The sequence below is a fragment of the Monodon monoceros genome, unplaced genomic scaffold (assembly GCF_005190385.1).
Source record: "Monodon monoceros isolate NGI ecotype Baffin Bay Population unplaced genomic scaffold, NGI_Narwhal_1 Super_Scaffold_18, whole genome shotgun sequence".
Classification (NCBI taxonomy): domain Eukaryota; kingdom Metazoa; phylum Chordata; class Mammalia; order Artiodactyla; family Monodontidae; genus Monodon; species Monodon monoceros.
The window spans coordinates 45,371,238-45,385,765 of record NW_021703774.1 but is presented as its reverse complement, the minus strand read 5'-3'; the positions used below and the strand labels follow the sequence as shown (position 1 = coordinate 45,385,765).

General features: G+C 40.8%; 1 protein-coding gene across 10 annotated transcripts in view; it reads left to right on the top strand.

Moving 5' to 3' along the window:
* Positions 1 to 14,139, top strand: part of SMG7 (SMG7 nonsense mediated mRNA decay factor) — a 69,661-nt gene extending 55,522 nt beyond the window's left edge. For 3 of the 10 annotated variants that reach the window (XM_029227319.1, XM_029227318.1, XM_029227317.1), the window contains 11 exons: positions 1,070 to 1,189; positions 2,084 to 2,510; positions 4,361 to 4,505; positions 4,995 to 5,377; positions 6,026 to 6,397; positions 7,174 to 7,323; positions 9,284 to 9,364; positions 9,838 to 9,997; positions 10,656 to 10,826; positions 10,947 to 11,092; positions 11,717 to 14,139. In XM_029227319.1, coding sequence (XP_029083152.1) covers positions 1,070 to 1,189; positions 2,084 to 2,510; positions 4,361 to 4,505; positions 4,995 to 5,377; positions 6,026 to 6,397; positions 7,174 to 7,323; positions 9,284 to 9,364; positions 9,838 to 9,997; positions 10,656 to 10,826; positions 10,947 to 11,092; positions 11,717 to 11,830 — 2,269 coding nt within the window. In that variant the 3' untranslated portion in view covers positions 11,831 to 14,139. The remainder of the gene's footprint in view (positions 1 to 1,069; positions 1,190 to 2,083; positions 2,511 to 4,360; positions 4,506 to 4,994; positions 5,378 to 6,025; positions 6,398 to 7,173; positions 7,324 to 9,283; positions 9,365 to 9,837; positions 9,998 to 10,655; positions 10,827 to 10,946; positions 11,093 to 11,716) is intronic. The other 7 variants (XM_029227326.1, XM_029227320.1, XM_029227322.1 and 4 more) reach the window with 6 other exon arrangements.
* Positions 14,140 to 14,528: the final 389 nt, after the last annotated feature.

The window sequence follows — 14,528 nt, the reverse complement described above, 5'->3', positions numbered from 1 at the left end:
ATTTTTAAAGTACAGGCTTGATGATGTCCCATTACTAATACAAAAACTTCAATTTACCCATCCCCAGTTGTTATAATATCTTTTTAAGCTTAATGTCCAAATGCTTAGTTTTTCAGTCATATTTCCTGCCACTTTCACCTTCCTCCCCTCCAGTACTTACACATATCATACATACACTATGTCCTGTACTTGAATAGCTCTGTATATTTATTCCTCCAAAACTTTGTTCATGCTATGCCTAGAACATTCCCACTTCCTCGTTTGCCCTTCCCTTACCAACCTGTTAACACTTAACCATACCTGTTCAAGGTCCAGCTCAGGTATCACTTAACTCTGTGAAACCTTTTCAGAGCTTATCGGAAGAAACTAACCCTTCTTTATTATGCTTCTCTTATTCTTTGTTTAGCTTTTATTTCTTCAGATTAAATCATAATTATTTGTTCCTTAAGGTAGGGACTATTTCTCATTTATCTTTGTATCCTTAGTATCTGACCTACTGCCTAGCAATTCTTAGATGCTGCTGCTTTTTTTTTTTTTTTTTTTTAAAGATAGCTTAATGAGAAATCTGAAAAATCCTTATTTTTTAGGTTGACTTACCTTTCTAACGTCAGTTAGTTCTTTGCTCTATGTACTTTATGATATGTATACATTTTTTCTGATTTAGATTGGGCCACCTTAAAGTGTATAGATTACTACTATTTGTTAGAATAGGCATTTCAGAGACCCTTAGCATTGCCATGGTCATTTGAAGTAAGTTACTTATAATGCAAGGTTAGTGTTAATGAAAACTTTATTCTTAGGATAAAAGAATCTTTCCCAATAGAAGATGGTGATTTATTTGAGCTCCTCTGTGAGAAAGTGAAATATAAGTAAAAATATCACATTAATATAGTGAATTTTGCATATTGTCTTTTCTACTTTGCTTCATTGTATTTACAGTCTTTGGGAGTGTAAATAAATTCAAGCAAATGCAGTTGCTTACATTAAATAGCTGACCTGTATGGAAAAATCTGAAGCCATTGCAGTTCATTAGGTTTAATTTTCTATAATTTGCTTATATCAATTTTAGGAACTTGGATTTTTCCAAAGGCCACCAGGGTATTACAGGAGACAAAGAGGGTCAGCAAAGACAAATACGACAGCAGCGCTTGATCTCTATAGGCAAATGGATCGCAGATAATCAGCCAAGGTATTCCTCATCAGATACACACGCAGCCCCCACATGAGTTTTAGACTTGGTATAATGCTATTGATTGTAAACTCTTAAGTCAAAATGTTGGTAACACAGCATCAAACTATGACCCTAGTGATCATACGTATCTCTTTATTTAACCTCTGTTCTCTCATTACACTGCCTATTTTAGAGGAGTTTGCCTTGTCGCCACTGTTTATCATGAGCTTTTTCTCCAATTTATAAACATCTATATAAATCTAACTAAATTGTATGTTCACAGTTATGGTGATTTGTATTGACAGGGGCATGGTGGTCAGTTTCAGTCAAGACAGACCAGGATGGTGCTAGTTAAATATAAAGCAGGTATGGTAGTTGGTGTAATAGACAGGGCATAGGTTTTAGAGTCAGATAGATTTGAATTCAGTGTCTAGTTCTGCCACTTCCCCAAGTGTGTGTCCTTAGGATCACTGTGGTTGATTATAACCTTTCCAAAGTCAGTAACTGTTTCATATTCATTTTTGTATTCAGGTTCATATTATACTGTAAGCCACTCACATGGTTGCATATTTGAATAAACATAATACCTCTGAGCTTCAGTTTTCACACCTATAAAACAGGAATTATAGCTACTTCAAGGGCCTAGTCTAGTGTCTTGTGCTTAAAACATGCTGAGTAAATGTAGCTGTACTTATTAGAGAACATTAAAAGGGCATGGGAATGTGTGGTGGTGATGTTCAGTGGGATAATGAGAATCTGAGTTTACATAACTGCTTTTTATGTTACCTGAATCCACACCGTTATACCCTGCTGCTTCCCACATTTTAAGGCTGTGGGACCCATACACAGTTCAGTTGTTATTGTCTTTTAGATTTGTGTTTTTCATATATGGATTTATTTTTACTTTTTTAGGCTGATTCAGTGTGAAAATGAGGTAGGGAAATTGTTGTTTATCACAGAAATCCCAGAGTTAATACTGGAAGACCCCAGTGAAGCCAAAGAGAACCTCATTCTGCAAGAAACAACCATCATAGAGTCACTGGCTGTGGATGGGAACCCAGGACTGAAATCAGTGCTGTCTACAGGCCGAAATCTAAGCAACAACTGTGACACAGGAGAGAAACCAGTGGTCACCTTCAAAGAGAACATTAAGCCACGAGAAGTGAACAGAGACCAAGGAAGAAGTTTTCCTCCCAAAGAGGTGAGAAGGGACTATAGCAAAGGAATAACTGTAACTAAGAATGATGGAAAGAAGGACAACAACAAGAGGAAAACAGAAACCAAGAAATGCACCTTAGAAAAGTTACAGGAAACAGGAAAGCAGAATGTGGCAGTGCAGGTAAGCTGTATTTGAACTATAAAGCAGGTAGAGGAAGACTCACACAAAAGGCAAGATTTTTCATTTTGTTCCTAAAGCCTTGAGAATTGACTATTCTGGAAGCTTCAATGCATTCTTAGAAGGCTGCATAGTAAGGTCATGTAAAGAACTATGGTAGATGGGTACTCCACCAACTCTCAGGAATTGTAATGTGAGTGAAAAAAATCTCAACCTGATTTTTGTCAGTTCTCTCCAGTTTAAGTAACCAGTTGCAGAGCTATCAATTTCACAAAGAATTACATTTTCTTTGGAAGGTATAATTGTGATTTATTAATGCTATAGTGGAAAATTTGGGGTCTTTTATAGATCCCATAGAACCAAGTATATTAAGGCTTACACGGTGGTTTTTTGTTTTTTGTTTTTCAGATTCACTATACAAAATAAAATATATTCTTGGGGAAAGATGAGGCTATTTTCCTTGACATTTATACCGGCCCCAGCTAGTAGCATTATATAACCTCAGTGTTATCCGTAAAGCAAGAACCCAAGTCTCTTGCTGGGAAAGGATAAACACTGCTCAGTTATTTGTGACTTTTGTTTTAAAAACACACACACACACACACACACACACACACACACACACACACACACACCTCTTTCCAGGGAGATACAGATGATTTCATATAAACAAAAGGGTCTTTACTCTGTGCTGGTTTTATTAACACCGCTAATGTTTGTAGCCATTTGATTATTAACACATTTTGGCAAATGTATTTATTTACAGTAGGCGTGAGGAATCTTACAGTTTTGAAGTCTGCTTACAAATAAACATTACCTGCAGTGCATTTCCCTTACAGTTTTTTTGCAGGGAAAGGGAGAAATAAGAACATAGTAGTTCTGTTTTAAGGTTAATAATAGGGGAAGAAACAGAGAAAAACATGGTAGAAATTGAGGAAAGGCACAGAGAAAGTGAGAGGTGTTGGGGAAAGGCAAGGAAGAAAACAAAAGAATTATAAGGCCGCAGGACCAGTGTTTTAGGGATAAAGAGTTCAGCATTTCCGGTCTGCTCCGGCTCTGTCCTCTGAAACTGCCTCCCCAAAAGGTCCAGACGGAAAATAAAATCTCTTTTCTGGTGCCATCCTTTTTAAATCTGACTATTGATGATTAAAGAAAACCTGACAGTAGTCAATGTATCACCGCCCTCTGTACCTCATCCTGAGTTTTATATAAATGCTACCTATTTTTACTCACTTTACTCATCTTTACATTACTTGAGTAGTGCATATGGCATCTACTTCTCTCCAGCTCCGTGTGTAGGATCTCAGGCCTGTTTCTTACTGCTGAAAGTATCCTTATTTATTCTGGGGGTGGTAGGGTTGCAGGGTAGAGGGTGGATGCCTGACTGATACCCTTAAAGCTGCCCAGATGAAGTTAAACTGAGGGCCAAAAGTGTCTCATCTGTGGATTAGTGGTCATTATTCATTCATAATTCATGTACATTAAGAGAATACAGGGCCATGGGGCCCATAACAGTGGCTTAAGATCATAGGCAGCTTTTTAAACCTGTTGGCATCAGGTGTCTCATTTGTAAAACAAATGAATTCTCAGGTCTTTTCTGTATTTCGTACTTTTATGATATTGTGAAAGCAAAATAATTAGACAAGTAAAACTAAGCCCTTACAACTTTCTTTGGCAATTAAATAATTTGACTTTCCCATTTTTAATTTAGGTGAAGTGAAATAACTGCAGCATATACTTTTTGGGGGGGGGGACATAGTAGGATTTTAAATACTTTCTGAGAGTAGGTGCTTCTTTCTGACATGTTTGAGTTTCAGATTATTATAGATAGTTTTGCTTCTGGTTGGTCATAGGTAAAATCCCAGACAGAATTAAGAAGGACTCCAGTGTCTGAAGCCAGGAAAACACCTGTAACTCAAGCTCCAAGTCAAGCAAGTAACTCCCAGTTCATCCCCATTCATCACCCTGGAGCCTTTCCTCCTCTTCCCAGCCGGCCAGGTAAAAATATATGTTTTGTAGTTTCTTCTGCTGAATTCCATCTGTGTAGGAGTTTCTATTAACCCACTGAGAAATTTTAGACTCTGAGTGACATTACTAAACCATAATGTTAAAAGGTATAAGGGAGTTAGTTCTCTTTTCCCTAATGTTTATGAAATTGTTTTTTGAGCTATTTCTCTGTAGTTTATGTACAAGTGTATGCTTGTTATTATGAAGGAATTCCTGTCACTAACCATGACATCTAAGAAACTGCCTTTAGGATTCTCCAGTTACCTCCGTGGATAGAAGTAGCAGCCAATAGTCTATATTTAATTCTTGAAATCAGGTTAAAGATTGACGCTGGATCAGTCTTACTTGACGGTTGATCCCTGTCTTTTATAATTTATTAGAAGATCTCTTCTCCACCCCAGCCCAAAATGACTATACTATTTTTTGTCTTTCTTTTGCTAAGTTTCCTTAGAACTAAAGCTATGTTCTTCTGTTTTGAAGGGTTCCCGCCCCCAACCTATGTTATCCCCCCTCCTGTGGCATTTTCTATGGGCTCAGGTTACACCTTCCCAGCTGGTGTTTCTGTCCCGGGAACCTTTCTTCAGCCTACAGCTCACTCTCCAGCAGGAAACCAGGTGCAAGCTGGGAAACAGTCCCACATTCCTTACAGCCAGCAACGGCCCTCTGGACCAGGGCCGATGAACCAGGGACCTCAACAACCACAGCCACCTTCCCAGCAACCCCTTACATCTTTACCAGCTCAGCCAACAGCACAGTCTACAAGCCAGTTGCAGGTTCAGGCTCTAGCTCAGCAGCAACAATCCCCTACAAAAGCTGTGCCGGCTTTGGGGAAAAGCCCTCCTCACCACTCTGGATTCCAGCAGGTAATTTACAGTTGTGTGTACTGTCCAGCTGAAGTGAGGGGAGGGGAAGGTTGAAATTATTCTGTGTTTGGTTAATTAAAAATACTAGTTAGGCATTCAGCTACTTCTTGCTCAGACTTGTAATGATTATGGGAACACATAAGTCTCTTTGCTGTTTAGGAAAGCTCAGGTGTTCTCCCTTTTACTTTTGTAAAGGACAATAGATCGTAACTACCATTCTTTGCTGCTACTACTTATGAGCTTTATAGAAAAGGATTTTCTGTAAACAATTTCCTCTATTTGAACCTAAACTACAGAAGGGAAATAGTATCGTAATCTTGATGAGGTGTTAATGATACCAGTCTTAAATAATTTGTCATCCCACAGCACTTGAAGCAGAAGGAGAAAGGTGTGCGCGCCCACCCACACTCACACCCTCATTTGTTAAACCTCTTAAATAATGGAACTGAAAGAGAACATGAGTTCAGTGCCCTTAATCTGTTCCCAGAAAGCTCTGTGTATTGAAAAACTTAAAGAGTAAACAAAACTGCATTGTCTAGAGTTTTGTTGGTGGTAAAATCTCTCAGATTCATTCTGTGATTCCTGAGTACTGAGTGTAAGTAACATTGCATTTTATCCTCATCTTGGTGACAGGCATCTCTTTTTTAGTATCAACAGGCAGATGCCTCCAAACAGCTGTGGAATCCCCCTCAGGTTCAAGGCCCATTAGGGAAAATCATGCCTGTGAAACAGCCCTACTACCTTCAAACCCAAGACCCCATAAAACTGTTTGAGCCGTCACTGCAACCTCCTGTAATGCAGCAGCAGCCTCTAGAGAAAAAAATGAAGCCTTTTCCCATGGAGCCATATAACCATAATTCCTCAGAAGTCAAGATCCCAGAATTCTACTGGGATTCTTCCTACAGCATGGCTGATAGCAGAGCTGTAATGGCACAGCAAGCCAACATGGACCGCAGGGGCAAACGGTCACCGGGAGTCTTCCGTCCAGAGCAGGATCCTGTGCCCAGGATGCCATTTGAGGTGTGTGTCCTTTCCTATCACCAGGCACTTCAGAGTTAGGTCTGGGGATGCATGTCCTTTAAATTTCTCAAGTAGATGTTTATAAAGGTCACTCTGCTTCATTAGTGCTGCAGAATGCTGCTGAGTAAATGGGTGCAGCTTTTGGTCTCCTCTTTACAATTGCATAGTATGCTTGATTTGGGGGAGCTGAAGAATTCTGTTCCTGATTTTGACCTGTAATGGTCTGGCAGAGAAATCATGTGCAGAAATCTCTAACACAGCATGTTAGAGAATTCTGAGACAAAGCTCCTCTCAGTTGGGCTGAATCATCTAAGTTTAAAAATAGGTTTATTGCGTATTTAAACAAATTGTTTTCTGAGAGGAACAAAGCCAGTTATCTTTGATGGTGGAGTTCCCTGTACTCGTGCTTTTTATTCATGAGAAACGGTTATGTTTTTGTAACTTTTAAAAAAGCTGTTTCTCTGTTTGTTAGCACAAGATAGGCTAATCACTTTGCTCCGTTGCATTGTTTTACTCACTTCCCACATTAACCTTTTATGTTCTGCTCTGTCGCCACTTTTGCTTCTTTCTGTTGTTTCGATCTTTCTCTACCATTGTTCTTGTGTCACTTTGCTTTGGTGTTTCAGAGCCTTTTCCTCTTTGCATAACACTGTCTCACTATTCATTACTTCTTCCTCCTTGACTTTAGTTGCCTTCATCCCCCCTAATCATACCACTACTCCTTTGTGCTTTTGTCATCCCTTATTGCATCTCACTGTGATCCTTTCTGTCACTAGGACCCCAAGGGCTCCCCTCTACTTCCTCCGGACCTGTTAAAGAGTCTGGCTGCCTTGGAGGAAGAGGAAGAGCTGATTTTTTCTAACCCTCCTGATCTTTACCCAGCTCTGCTGGGGCCTCTCGCCTCTCTTCCTGGACGAAGCCTCTTTGTATGTATTTTACATAATTCTTCTTGCTCTAACCTCAACTTCTTTTCTGAGATTTTGTAGTACTTGGAATAGGTGGTTTCTTCTTTCTAGGGCTTTCCTTTTTTATAGAATTTCAAAACTTATTTCCTGATTGCCCAAACTAACCTTCAAATGGTAGTAGAACATAGCAAAACATGTCTGATTCCATAGTTTCCCCAAATCTTATAGTTATAGCTTTGTTACATGTTATCCAGAAAGCATCCTGCAGGGCTGGTCACACACAGAATGTGATGCTGGCCAGTTAACTTACTTTTCAGGTATCATTTCCACCTGGACCCAGGAATTTTAGGTGTCATTTAATCTTGTTTAGGAGCAGTGAGATTTTTCCTCATGTATTCAAAATATGAAATGAAATAATGTTCTAGATGTTTTACTGAATAAAAAAATTCTAGATTGATTTTACCGAACAGTATGTGGTTCTTTTCTGTTTGGTTAACTAAGAGCCCTGATCTAAATTCAGAGCCAGATTCATAAACAGAATGAGTGAAAATGAAAAGGCCTCTATTTATAAACATAGTTGGAGTACCATAAATGAGTGAACACAGTGATAAATAACTAGAATGACATAAAATAAAGTCTAAGAATTGATTAGTGGTATCTTTTAAAAATAACCTTCTGTAACCCAGTGTGCATTTCAAAGAATGCCATTGTTTAGATGTTTTACTAAGGTGGGGGGACTGTAAGAAAGATGTGTGCTATGAGGTCTTTCCCCCACTCCCTTCATGCCATCTTAATAAAACATAAAACAATTCTTGAGTTCCACTTTCTCGCTGTTTCTTTCCCATAAACGCGGGGTAAGAAGACATTCGTAAGATTAAAGTGCATTGATTTTAGTACTAGGAGAACTGAAAGCTGCTTAATGGCTCTTGTGACACACTGCCATCCCTGGCACTTGACGTTCCCTTAAGAATTTTCCTGAGTGAGCGGCCACAGAGACCTCTCACTTCCCCCCACTAAAATTAACAGAAATAAAAGATCCCCTAGACACTTGAACAGTCGTAGTGCAATGGCAGTGCCTAGAGGTTGTTGAATGTCCAGATACTAAACTGTTGCCTCTATGTGTTTGCCTTTCTTGCTGCTTTTTTTTTGCTGGGGTGGCTTGAGGGACAGGCAGGGGAGCACGTCTCTGTACACCAGTTTCCTAATCTCTTAGTTCCTGTTGTGCTTGCCCCTTCCGTCGGAAATGAAGCTGATGGTGGAACAAGCAGAGGGGGGCCTTTTAGTGGATTTTTTTTCATGTTTAAAAAAACCTTACGGTAGCCCTTCTTATATTTAACATCGTTAATGATGTGTGTGAAAGTGCCTTGCATGTAGCAGGTGTTTAATAAATGCTTTGTTGACCAACAGTTCAGTGACAATGAGCATCAGAGATTCAGCTTTTTTTTCCCTAATAACTTTCTTAGGGCCAATAAATGTAAGCTTGACTTCAGCAACTATTTTAATATATACCACAAATAGAGTTGTTAGGAACCATGCTAACAAAACCAGTTGTCAAATGGATTTAAAGGCTTTTTAAAAGTCATGAATGTCAGTGTTTTAAAAATTTAGGGAGAAAACAGTGCCAGATCAGTTCCCCTTCTTGTTTTGAGAGTATTTCAAATGCAACTGTTGACAAAGGGATTCCTGAGGTTCTTGCCTAGTGAACACTCCAAACTGCCAGTTTCCAGGGTCCCTGCCAGGATCTCTGCGCTAGATTAGAGGTGCTGATCAGGAGGGCTCTGTCTCTCCTGTGACAACTGGCACTTATCTGGTGTCATGGTATTCACGGATTTGAATTTATATCTTCTAAGCTTTAAATTGTACAAGATAGGTGAGTACAAGTATGCTTAAATTGTGGTCTTTTGGTTGCATGGTATCTTAAAATTAATATTAAGAAAATGGAAGGCATAATTTAACTACCTTTTTTTCCGGGACTGTGAAGAAATCCTTATTGGAGAAGCCCTCAGAGCTCATGTCACATTCATCCTCTTTCCTGTCGCTCACCGGATTCTCTCTCAATCAGGTGCGTAAACAGTGAAGCATCCTGCTTTGTGCTTTTATTGTGGGCTAGTATTTTCTTTCCCGTTCTATTTCAATATGTCTGTTTTTCTCTTTCCTTTCTCTTCCATATATTGGTGTTTTCCAGGTATTTGATTTTATTCCCCACCCCCCTTTGATTAGAGTACACTAGAGACTTGTATAAGTTTGAATTGTTTAACTTCTCCTTAATGTTAAAGTCTCTGGGGCTCTGTTGTTCAGCAAGTAAATTATTCATACTTTCTAACCCAGGTGGTTTACATAGAGCAAAATAAAGGGTGAGGGAAAATAAAAGGCAAATGAATTAAACGGGAAAACTGAAAGAAACAGAAGTAAGCCTTCAAAAGTTTGTCTTGCAAAGAAAGGCTTAAGATAAGCATCCATGAGCATGAACACTGCATTTTCTTAAATCTCTTTCTTTGGCGTGAGTTTGTTAACTTGGTGGTCATTGTCTTTCAGGAAAGATACCCAAATAACAGTGTGTTCAATGAGGTATATGGGAAAAACCTGACAACCAGCTCTAAAGCAGAACTTAATCCCTCAATGGCCCCCCAGGAAACATCATTGTACTCCCTTTTTGAAGGGACTCCATGGTCTCCATCACTTCCTGCCAGTTCAGGTATTAACTAGTCTTTAAATTATAGACCTTGCATTTCCCGTACACTCAAGTTGATTAAGAGATAGTATGATTGTGTCTTGGTGGTTTTTGTTTGTATTTTGTTGTTGTTTGTTTGTTTTTAAAGTAACTTCGGAAGGAAAATAGGAAAAAAAGCCTGATGCACTGGTTCATATGATAAATGACACTAAAAAGCTGTTTTACATCCTCAGTAATGAGCAGAGTTGTAAGGGAGAAAAATACGAGTTTTATCTTAAGGTTTGCAGCTGTTTTTTAGTTTTATTTGTAGATATTCGTTCTTTGCAGGAAAAGTTGCACTTTTAAAAATACAGAGTTAATAGTAATTTTTAAGGTGAGGCAATTCTGTTCTGATAGAGAAGAGCGGTTATACTTATCTGAAAGAGGCACACCAAAAGAATGCATTTATTTGACAAAACTGCGTACTGTTTTAGTTGTGAGGCAAGGAATGTGCCTTAGGCACGCACAGCAGGACAGACGAGTGCATTTGGCAGGATCCCTTTTGGGGCCTTTATTTGCCTCTCCTGAAACCCTGTGATTATTGTTAACAGAATTTAAGTGATCAGACCTACAGGAAACTTTCATTCTTGGCATGTTTGTGAAACATCTTTGTTCAGTGTCCTGCGTTGCTATTATTTCATAGATCATTCAACACCAGCCAGCCAGTCTCCTCATTCCTCCAACCCAAGCAGCCTGCCAAGCTCGCCTCCGACACACAACCACAATTCTGTCCCATTCTCCAATTTTGGACCCATTGGGACTCCAGATAACAGGGATAGGAGAACGGCAGATCGGTGGAAAACTGATAAGCCAGGTGAGATCCAGACTTCATTGCTTAGCAAAAGTGAAAGAACTTACTCTACCCTTCCCTAGCTTTTGGCATTTGGCAGTGATAGAACAACGTCTTGAATTATTCTTATCTCTTCATTCCTAGCCATGGGTGGGTTTGGCATTGATTATCTCTCAGCAACATCATCCTCTGAGAGCAGTTGGCATCAGGCCAGCACTTCAAGTGGCTCCTGGACAGGCCATGGCCCATCCATGGAGGATTCTTCTGCTGTCCTCATGGAAAGCCTAAAGGTGAGTGGATCAGGAACAAGAACCGCAAGAGATGTCTCTGCTTTCATTCACATAAATGGCTAATCTTATTCCTAAGGCCCTTAGGATTGATTCATAGCACATATCTAGCAAAGTCCTAGAAGCATGGTCTGCCTTATAAGATTCTTGAATAGGACTTTTTTTTTTTAATTTGTGAATTCACTAGTGATAAAGCAGTATTCTCAGGGGGACAGACATGAAGGTTTTAGTTGGATTCTAAGATTAAGAAAATTCGGACTCACCTTGGAATATTTCATTTAAGCCTTTTCTAAACAAGTCAAAGAAGGGCATCTAATTTCAAAAATGTTTTGTTTGCCTGAAACCTTTCTGGTAAATGCTCTGGTCTCACATGGAGCTGAGTTTTAGCAAAAAGACTTTATATAAAACATACTTTCACCTTTTCTGGTTTAAAATGATCTTAATGGGAACTAACCTGTCTTGAAGACCTGGTCTTACAACAACTTAGTTTCTAATAGCTGGGGTTTTTTAGGGTTTGGGAATCTTGGGGCATACATGCCTTTATGTTTGGCTGGGATTGAAAAACAAATCCCTTAAAAGACAACCAGGCATTTGACCTCTGCTGACAAGCTCTGGGCTGTTTTTCAGTCTATCTGGTCCAGTTCCATGATGCATCCTGGACCTTCCGCTTTGGAGCAGCTGTTAATGCAGCAGAAGCAGAAACAGCAGCGGGGACAAGGCACCATGAACCCTCCACACTGAGGCCAGAGTGGCAACCCTGGGAATGAAGGCTCCATAAACCATGGCATGTTGGGTTTGCAGGACTGGCCCACACAGTCCCCTGCAGGTGGCAGCCCTCTTTTCTGTTTCTCGCTGTTGAGAGGGTGTAAGTGTTCCACCAGCCCGCTGAGTGTGCACGAAATGTCTGCAGTGCAGCAAAAAGAAAAAACCATCAGGAACTCTCCGTCCCCCCGGGGCCTTCCGGAGGGAGAGAGGAACTGCTGTTTGTCTCACTCAGTTACCTGATATCACCGCCTTTCACCTTCTCCATCGTGCATGTCCCCAGCCACATGGGAAGTGAAAGCTGAGAAGGGAAGGCAGATGGGAGAAGCCAATGGGAACGTCTCAGTCCTTTTTTTCCTCTTTGGGGAGTAAAATAGGAATCCATTAATGATTGCTTTGCTGACTGAGAATGTAGTTGAAATTATTCCTGAACATCTTTTATTATTGTTATTACTCTCAGTAGTAAGATATCACATTGAATTCTTCCATACACGGATGTGCTTCTTCTAGACAGTGTGTAGCAAAGAAAGCCCCGTGCACTGCTCCTGTGAGAGGTTGGTGGTGACAGGATGGGGAAACTGACCTCTTCAGCCAGTGGAAATGTTCCATAAGGGAGAGGACAAGGCCTCAACTTTCACTCAGAAGGTTCTGGTGGGCCCTCCTCTGGCCTGGAGACTCCAGCAGGAAATGCCCTTCACTCTGTAGGTGCTTGAGCCCCAATCGAGGATGCAGCGTGGGTGGTGGTGCTGGGCTGGACTTGCAGACAAACTGCTGTAGGATTTTAAATTAACGTTTTTGATTCCTGTACATTTTACGGTAGCAAAGCAGGCAGTCCCACAGAAGGCAGGCTAGTCCATTCATGGCCTGACGCATTTTAATAGGTAGAAGCTTTCAGTGTGGTTATTTTTTGTTTGGTTGGTTTTTGTGCCCCCATCCTACTTACCACCCACCTCCTCCTGTCCCTACCTCCACCCCTTTTCTACCCTGTGCTGTGTGCTAGTAATCATTATTATTCCTAACATGCACAACATCTCGCCAAGAAGCAACAGCATGGGGTCCAGCAGCTGGGGCCCAAAAGACAGTCTGGAGAAGAAGGAAGCAGCAGCAGCGGCGTCTGCATAGCCCACCGAGGGGCCAGGCCCCTGCCCGGCTGCAGTCTCCCAGCCTCCACTTTCAGAGTGAAATTCAAGGCAACGCAGACACGTGTGCGTCACGCAGAGAAGAAAACACAAGGAAGTCCATTCTGGAAAAGGCGAAAGGAAGGAAAATAAACTTTTATTTGATATTTATTAGAAGGAAAGAGGACTGAAAATTTTCTTGTGTAGAAACAGAAGGACAGCATTACTGATAGTCATTTCCTGGAAAAGTAATATTTTAAGGGGAAATTATGGAAACAATCTAAATGTCCAATTGCTGTGCTAGTGGTAGGGTTTATTTTCTGGGAGAGCTCTCCTTTGTGTGTGTGTGTGTGTGTGTGTGTGAGTGTGTGTGTGTGCACGCACATGCCCGACTGCCCCCCCAGAGGGGAGGGGTGATGCGTGTGAGTGTGTGGAGCTAGCGTGGGACTTAAGAGCTGGAAAACAGCTGCAGAGCAAAGCACATCCAGGAGCCCCGGTCGTCACTGGAGTCTGGGCAACCCCAGCAATGAAAAGGGGTGAGATTCATGCTCATTGCTCTTCCGAGACAGTGGTTGGAGTCCTGTATGCTTACGTTATTGCTCTTTTAGTTTGACATGGTATTTGGGGTTTTTTTTGTTTTATTTTTTTGAAAGGTCCCAAAGGGTGAAGTCCCCCACCCAGTGGCAATATGAAACCTTTTGTGCTTCTCTCCAGCCCCTTCCCTGTGTCCACCTTTCTCCCTTTCCCTCTGTCCCAAGCCTCCTTCCCTGCTGCCTTTACCCACCCTGTGTGTTTGAGCTCTGCATTCAGGCAGCTGCAACATTCCAGTGTTTGAACTGTCACGGATTCTTGCGCCCTTGACAAGCTCACCAGGTTTACCGTCTCGGTCCCACGTAGTGCCCACGTCCCATCTACAGCCCCATTTCTGCATGAGAATTTGGTGTTTGGAATGTTTTCTGACTCTTGGGGCGGGGTTCCTCGCCTTATCATCCTCAGTGTGGAGTAATGAGGAGGGAGAGGAGAATCTACATCAGAAACTGGTTTTGTGTAGTAAACTTTCTTTTGTGTTTATTTTTTTGTTTTTGTTTTTTGTTTTGGTCTGTCTGTGCAAGACCTGCAGCTGCTGAATTCAGCTTTGCCTTTAATTAAACCATGTTCTCTCCAACCAGATCTGTGTATAGATTGTTTCTTTTTTATCCTAAAAGAAAATCCAACTTAAAAAACAAAAACTTAAACTACTTACAAGTCATCTAGGGGAAAGCAAAGAAGGTCAAAAATCAAATATGCTTCAGGGTTATTTTTGCTTTTAGTAATGTTCCTAACCAATATGCAGGATTATGGAAACGGATGGGTAGAAAGAAACTGTCAATTCTTTTAACAGCTGAGCATTTTTATCCTTATTTGTCACCCTTAATAAAGCAACTCAGAGATAGTTTATCCTTTTGGCCCAGTAAACTCACTGAGTGTGATGAGCCACAGCAGTAATTGGTGCTCTTTGCTTTGGTGTTGTCTTTCTTCAGGTTGTGTCTCATATTTCCAGTGGTAGCCTGCTGGGCCTT